The sequence below is a fragment of the Plasmodium inui genome (genome assembly GCF_000524495.1).
Source record: "Plasmodium inui San Antonio 1 unplaced genomic scaffold supercont1.6, whole genome shotgun sequence".
Taxonomy (NCBI): domain Eukaryota; phylum Apicomplexa; class Aconoidasida; order Haemosporida; family Plasmodiidae; genus Plasmodium; species Plasmodium inui.
In genome coordinates, this window is record NW_008481840.1 from 5254 (window position 1) to 12220 (window position 6967).

Below are 6967 nucleotides of genomic sequence, written 5' to 3' on the forward strand. Positions count from 1 at the left end.
GATTCCGTCACTGTCTCCCAAGAATAATCCCTCCAGAGTGTAATTAATGTGATAGGAATATTCTTCTCTATCACTAAAGTAATAGTCCTAAGAAATATATCATCTCCTTAAGGAATAAAATATCTATGGATTAAGCTAAAAGATAACTCTGGGCATGTTACGAGGGTATGGAATTTTTTTATTTATTTTTTACACGTATTAACAGAGGGTTCATTTCCTAATTCATCTCAGCTTCCCATCTTGTTCTGTCAGTTTAAGCTTAATAATTCTGGAGGACGGAATCTTACCTACAAGAAACCTTAGTCTTTAGGATTGATAAACAGGAACAGACTAATATAGCAAACCTCCAAGGAGATTTTATCGGCATAGTGAGAGATTGGATTTATTCAAATTCTTTGTTTATTCCTTTCTCTCGTCCGGCTAATATTTAAACAACAAAAATCAGAGGAACGAACATCTACAATTCTATGTCCTTTTCTAGTACAGAAAATAAGACTCTCGTGATATATTTCCTATGATTCCCAATGTATTAACTAAGGAAATCATTATAGAAGGTCTAATTACTTATTTATCAAAAGATATAAGGGTATATAACTAATATTATGGAATCCCCGATCTATCATAAAAGCCTTAAGCGAATTAAGCTAAGAGAAAGGGGAAGTAATATAATCAACAACCCAAAAGAATAATGTGTCTGACAGCCCCTAAGTATTATATGATATGAATGTACATTAATAATTAGTAGAGTTCTAAAGTTACTAAATAATAGGAAAAGACTGCTTAGTGTTCTATCCTAATCGGGATTAGATTTAAATTAGTCCATAAAACAAAACAAAGGTTTCGCCCACAACAGGAGCATGTAATTAAGTTACTGAAGGAGTAATTGTGGAATGATGGTGAAATCTAAAGAAGATCTAAAAAAAATCAGTTCCTATACCAGCACTTATAATTTATAGAAAATCGTCTAAGCCAGATGTTTAGTCCTTAACTCTTTTTATTTCCTCGTAATAAAAGCCCGCATATGACAGGTCATATATACAATTTCCTCAAATGAATCTGATAATCACGTAGGAATAGCACATTTCTTAACAACTCGATCAAAGGAAGCTCCAACAAAGAAGATGCTTCCCCAACAAAATATGTTATTAAACCTCGGCTCATGACGGCAGATTAATATGTCCAATAGGACAAGTGAGAAAACGAACAAATTGTTTAATATATAGGAAATACAGCCAAGTGATAAACACATTAGAATCAGAAAGAAATAAAAAATCGAACCCAGCCTTCTAGGACCAGAATGTTGAGCTGGTGATGAATAAATCAGGACCAGAGCCATGACAAGCATATCAGGAGCTGATCAGCCATCCAGAGCAGAAAGGATACTGCAAGAGGATGATCCCTAAGACCTCGACCTGCTGCGTATCCCAAATCATAATCAGGAAAACCGGGTTATCACTAGCAAACAAAAACCGACGCCCGTTCTCTCCAATATATCTCAGAATCATCTAGCTCTGAGACAGATTGGAAAGGAGGAAATCACTGACACAAATCCGAACTCCTCGACTGATTCAAACAAATTGCCGAGTACTACTAAAAAATCGATTACTTTCACCCGGAGTCCGAACCTAAGATCTTATGGATCGAAAAAAAGGTAAAACCAACAGCACCAGAATCTGAAGACAGAAGATCAAATCAAGACACTACAGAAAGTATCATAACATCCCTGCCCGCCCACGTGCCTCAACTGGATAAGGACGCAATAGCTTCTCTGTAATGTTGGGTGAAATCTGACGGCAAACATACGAGCCATATCTGGATGACTAGTATAGTCCCGATTATGAACAACCCCAAAGAAAATGAGCCAAACCGCAGCCAGAACGCGCAACAAAGACTAAACCAGAAAAAATAACCACAACGGAAATGAACAGCTGACAACTACACCAGGTTAAATAAAGAACTTTAAGACAAGCCACCCAAGTCAAGACACCTGAATTTCCCCGCCCAACAAAGAACAGGCGGATTCAAGGGTAACATAAGACTAAACTAACCGAAAACAACTCAAAATCCCCAGAAGCAAGTGGCCATTTAAGGATGAACTGACCGTAGGTGAACAATCCCAAGAGGAATCTTCGGAAAGGCGAAGAGAACCTGCTAAAAAAAGAGACATAACTATCCGAACGGACCCCAAGAAAACGTATCAGCCGACTACTAAGTATCCGTTGAGAAAGCAAATCTAAATATCAGCCAAGACTAAGACGAAACAGTCAACTCCCCATCAAAAATAACGACCCAAAGGGACGCCTACAACAACTGAGCGTAGAAACTAAGACTGAACCCACTCCGGAACTGGCGGAAAACAACAAGTGTAAGCTCCAGAGCCGAGGAGAAGGGGGACAACAGACCAAAAGGCAGAAGCTGCTAGAAAGGGAGAATCAACGATTACCAGCAAGAATAAGAGGAAGAGTGAGTCTAGACAGCCGAAAATCAAACCAAGGAAAAAAGGCCAGTGAAGTCGGAGTCTTCAAAACAAGAAATCATCGAGAGATCTAGAGTCCTTCGTAAAGGAAAGTAGAAGACGGAACCAGTTCCTGAGGACCGCAACTCACATGACTCAGGAAAGTCAAAAATCCAGCCAAGGCCAGGATAAGACCACCCCCCGAACTAAGTACAAAAGTACGGGTGATTTCGGGAAACATGAGGCGAATGAAAACGTGAACTTGAAGAGAACATACCCAAATACAGAAGTAAAACAGTAACAGACCAGACAGAATCAGCTTGAATCAGAAGCGGAAGAGAGTCCCCAGAAATTGACAAGTGGGAAGAGTGATTATTCTTAGAACGAACGCCCGAGCAATTCAGAAACTCCAGGGGAGATGGGAACTCCACTCAGAAGAAACCTCAAATCGTCTAAACCGAGGAGTCAGTTGACAGATGATATAATATTCCTCTAAGATTTTTCCGACGACTCATCAGGCTCCTCCTCTCTCTAGAGCCAAGACGGACTAGACCAAAGAATAGTGACCAGGGGCTACCAAAGCCGATCTAGTAGCACACCCGACCTTCAAAGCACTAGCTGATCTCTCCTCTCGGTAAATGAGGAGGATTAAAAATCACACAAGACTCAAGCCCGCTGAAAAAAAAGGGCCAAGGCGGCTCTACCCCCCCTTTCAAAGAAGAAGGGAACAATCCCACCAAGTCCCGAATCTCGCATGGACACCCAACCAGGAACATGGATTCCAACATCAAATTCAACCATCATTTCAAGTGGGGGAGAGGGACCCAGAGCCCAAGAACAGAGCGTAAGGCGGAGTAGGCAGTAGAAATCCGGAAAAAGGCATGAGACTCAAGCCGAAGCAACAGCTTAAAACCCTCGGATCAGAGGGCGCCATAACGCTGAAGGCGGCAGGTCAGAACCTCTCCTGTATGACAGAACGTTGGACTGAAAACTCCAGAGAGCACCCCAAGTTCGACGAGAGTTCAATCTCGAGCAGACAATGAGAATCCTCCAGCAGGCGGACTAAGGGTTTCTTCAGAACACCACCCCTCCTTCCAAAAGACGAAGAGGAGGGGCGTATCGCAAGTGAGGAAGACCAGATGAGGCGGAGGCAGATTTCATACCGAGGGGTGAAGGGAAAGATAGAAACTGGACTCTCACTGACGGGAAGGAGCTCTAGCCAAGAGGAGGATAAGAGACACTAATTCCGAGACGATCACAACTATCCGGACAAGACTATGAATCTTCACGAAACCGGAGCCGCATCACAGAAAACACCAGGGATCCGTAGGAACTCCAACAAAGAAAAAACCAGGGAAATCAAACGTGCAAGGAACACTTAAGGCAAACCTGAAGGAGGAATTCCCACAGAGGGTGAAATTTTCAGGACAGGACTGCACCATCCGGGGGGTGAAGGAGCCACCGACGTGACAGGAGCAGTAGACGGACAAGGGATCATTACGGAATATGAGAAGAATAGGGGACGAATGAGACAGGACGTCCGCCGAGAGCCAATAAATGAGTTGTACGGAGTCAGGCACAGCAGGAAACGACCCACCAGAGGATCGAAGAGCAGTTTAAAGGGGAAAGGAGCAATCTATATATTAAGCAACCACAGGCCAACCAGCGGAAAAATCACAAGATTCCCCGGCTCAAGGAAATCGAAGAAGAGAGAAGAGGATTAGAGTGTCTGAAGGTCAAGTGAGCTTTGTAATGAAAGGGGAGCATTCCCCCCCCCCCGCCAGAGGAAAGCCATGTAGACCCCCTGGTACCTACGCACTCTCAACCCCGAGCACAACCCCACCAGGAAGGGAGAGTTTTGGGGGGAAGGATCTAGGACATATGAGTAAACCTAGATGAAATGATCATCCTAACAGGCGGAGCACTTGGCTCAGCCGAGGGATGACAACAAACTAAGCAGGAAAGGTAAGAGAAAGATAGCAGAGACTGAGAGACTGCCAGACGCGCGCCTCCACGAGGATATCATCATGACATGAGAGGGGGCTTATAGGGGACCTCCGGGGTAATTCAAATAGATAAAAGAAAGACGAAGGAATATGCGTACGTAACCTCTGCGTCCGGAGGAGGGCGAAAGCCCCTTCGCCATTAACGAGAGGAGGAGTGGAGATACGAAACAGAAAATCAAAGAGAAGCTTTCTGGGAGAGAAACGCCCAAAATTCTCGTCCATGGACTAGTTCTGAAATAACGACTAATGACCGTGAGTCCTAGTTAGGGACACAGCCCCGCTTGAAGGCACATGTGGCCAAGAATCGGCACATGCAGCCCGAATCTCAGCCATCACTGATACAACAGATAAGAGAGAATATGACAGACGAGAAGTGAGAATCTGACGTAGAGTAGCATCGGGAGCTGCTGAAGACAAGACAAGAGAAGAGAAGAGGAGGAAGAATATGCGAGTCACGAAACTGTGGACAGGATGGCAATTGCCCGAGACGCATCTGATTCAATTCCGTCAGGGGCTAATTGAAGAACGACAAGAAAAAGTCGAAGGATGCCCAAAGTTAAGAGCATCTCCACTCCTGAACCAGCACGAAGGAGGACTCCCACCAGAGAACAGGGACAATCCTAGAAGATGTGGATTCTGCGCCGAGGCAAAGATAGCGTCTGAGGAGTCTGTATAGGGCCACCTCCTGGGGAGCTTGTGTGATATCTGACTAAGATGTGAACGCCATGCCGGTGAAGTCTTCATGAGCAGTCAGCAGGAGGTGAACAGACTCATTGTCTAAGAGCGTCAGGGAGTATAAAACAAAAAAGTTATGAAGGACGTGGACAGAAATAAGCCAAGACGTAAGAAATGCCGGGTAAAGATTCCTGCGATGAGAAATCACCGAAGCCGAGTGAAGTAACTGAGTAGCGAGCTGATTCCCCCCCCCAGGCCGAAGAGGCTGCTAGAATATCTAGGAGGGAGGGGTTAGATTTCGTAAGAAACATCGAGGAGAAGTGACAAAGGATGAGATCAAACGACACCATGACACACAACAGACGACCTGGAGTCGGATGACTCAGGAGCAACCGAAAGGGGAGGAACGTTACATCAGAGATCATAGAACAGGCGGACCCCTAAGGGAGACGGCTTATAGTGCGGGTGTAACTGATCCCCCTCATCACACCCCGGCAGCTGGAGAGATTAGAGATCGGGTGATAACACCCTATCCGAGACAGGAGATAGGGGACACCCAGCCCCTCAGCATCAGGAGGTAGACAAGGGGCGATCCGTAACTCGGGGACGCCTCCAAGAACCAGGAAAGAGGGCCCAGAAGAATGCGGTGGAGAGGCAAGAAATCATCAAGTATCTTAAGCTGTAGACTGAGGACAGTTAAGAATATCCAGACGAGGGATCCCCTAAAAAGTGATGACTTACACAAGCTAAAGTAAAGAATAGAATCTGACCCAAAGGAGGAGGAAACTGCACAGTGAAGAATTACTTACCTGATCTTCAACGACGACTAGAACCAGAACCCAGGAGGGGAAACTCCTGCAGGAGCAAGAACGGCTCGGCCCAATGAACCCGCATCAAGATCCCTGGCGAGTGAGGATTAACGGCCCAGCCACCCAAGAGTATGAAGGCCCTATAGCTGGTGACACCGGAGCTTGTGACGGAGGTAGCCGAAGGCCATTCTGTCTTGGAACATTTGGGAGCGGATCACATGCAGTGGCTGGGTTTTTAGGGAAGTGGGCCGCAGAAGTCGAGAAGAGGGATCTAAGCAAGGAGTGGCATGCAGTGAGTAATGCAAGTCATAGGGTGGTAGAGGAAATATTAGGAAAATCATCTGACCACTATGAGTGGAAGAAATTGCTCATGTGTATAGTGTCAGGAGCTTTAGGGTTAAGAAGAGTGAAGGCCGATCTTCCAAGTGGAGAAGTAGAAATTTGGGAGCAAGCAAACTGGCAGCTCGCCTTAAATAAAGGTATCCAATCTCCCTGGAACCAACAGGCAGCCGGTCAAGGGGCCTTGGTGGCATTGACTTGTTTAATAAGGGCCTTACTAGGGAACCGAAGGGGCGGTCCAGAAGTAAGTCAAGGAACAGAGGAATTATGCCAAAATCTCTGGTCCTTGGTAAAAATTAACACGCGACAACCAGACCAAGGTGAAACCACCAAGGACATCAAATCACTAGGCCAGTTCCTGAACCTGCTCCCCGAGAACCCGGAGGGAGGGAGCCTACGGTATGGTAGTTTGGGGCTTCTGTTGAGTATATATTATGGGATGAATAAATGCTGTAAGAGGGAAGCCCCTTTTGAATTAACAGGATTAGTTGATAAGGGCAGCTGGGAATTGGGGGGTATGGGAGCATGTACAATAAATCAGGACGTTCTTAGCTGTAGTGGGGATTATTCACAGCGAGACCAAAACAGACTGACAATATGGAAGGCTGGTTCCAGCGTATTATTCAGCAAGACCCCCCAGAAGATAGGGTCAACAACAGGGCCCACATTGAAGGCACAGGATG

At 45.5% G+C, this 6967-nt stretch overlaps 2 protein-coding genes across 2 annotated transcripts in view; both read left to right on the forward strand.

Moving 5' to 3' along the window:
* Positions 1-2244: 2244 nt before the first annotated feature.
* C922_01743 (hypothetical protein) lies at positions 2245-2550 on the forward strand (the record flags this gene model as incomplete). Its single annotated transcript, XM_008817346.1, has 1 exon — positions 2245-2550. A coding segment is annotated over one exon (306 nt), but the record flags the coding sequence as incomplete, so codon positions are not given.
* A 3468-nt stretch (positions 2551-6018) lies between these two features.
* The window catches only part of C922_01744 (hypothetical protein), a gene marked incomplete at both ends in the record, with an annotated part of 3219 nt that continues 2270 nt past the window's right edge, over positions 6019-6967 (forward strand). Inside the window, one exon of the mRNA XM_008817347.1 lies at positions 6019-6932. Within this exon, the coding sequence (XP_008815569.1) occupies positions 6019-6932 (914 nt within the window). The remainder of the gene's footprint in view (positions 6933-6967) is intronic.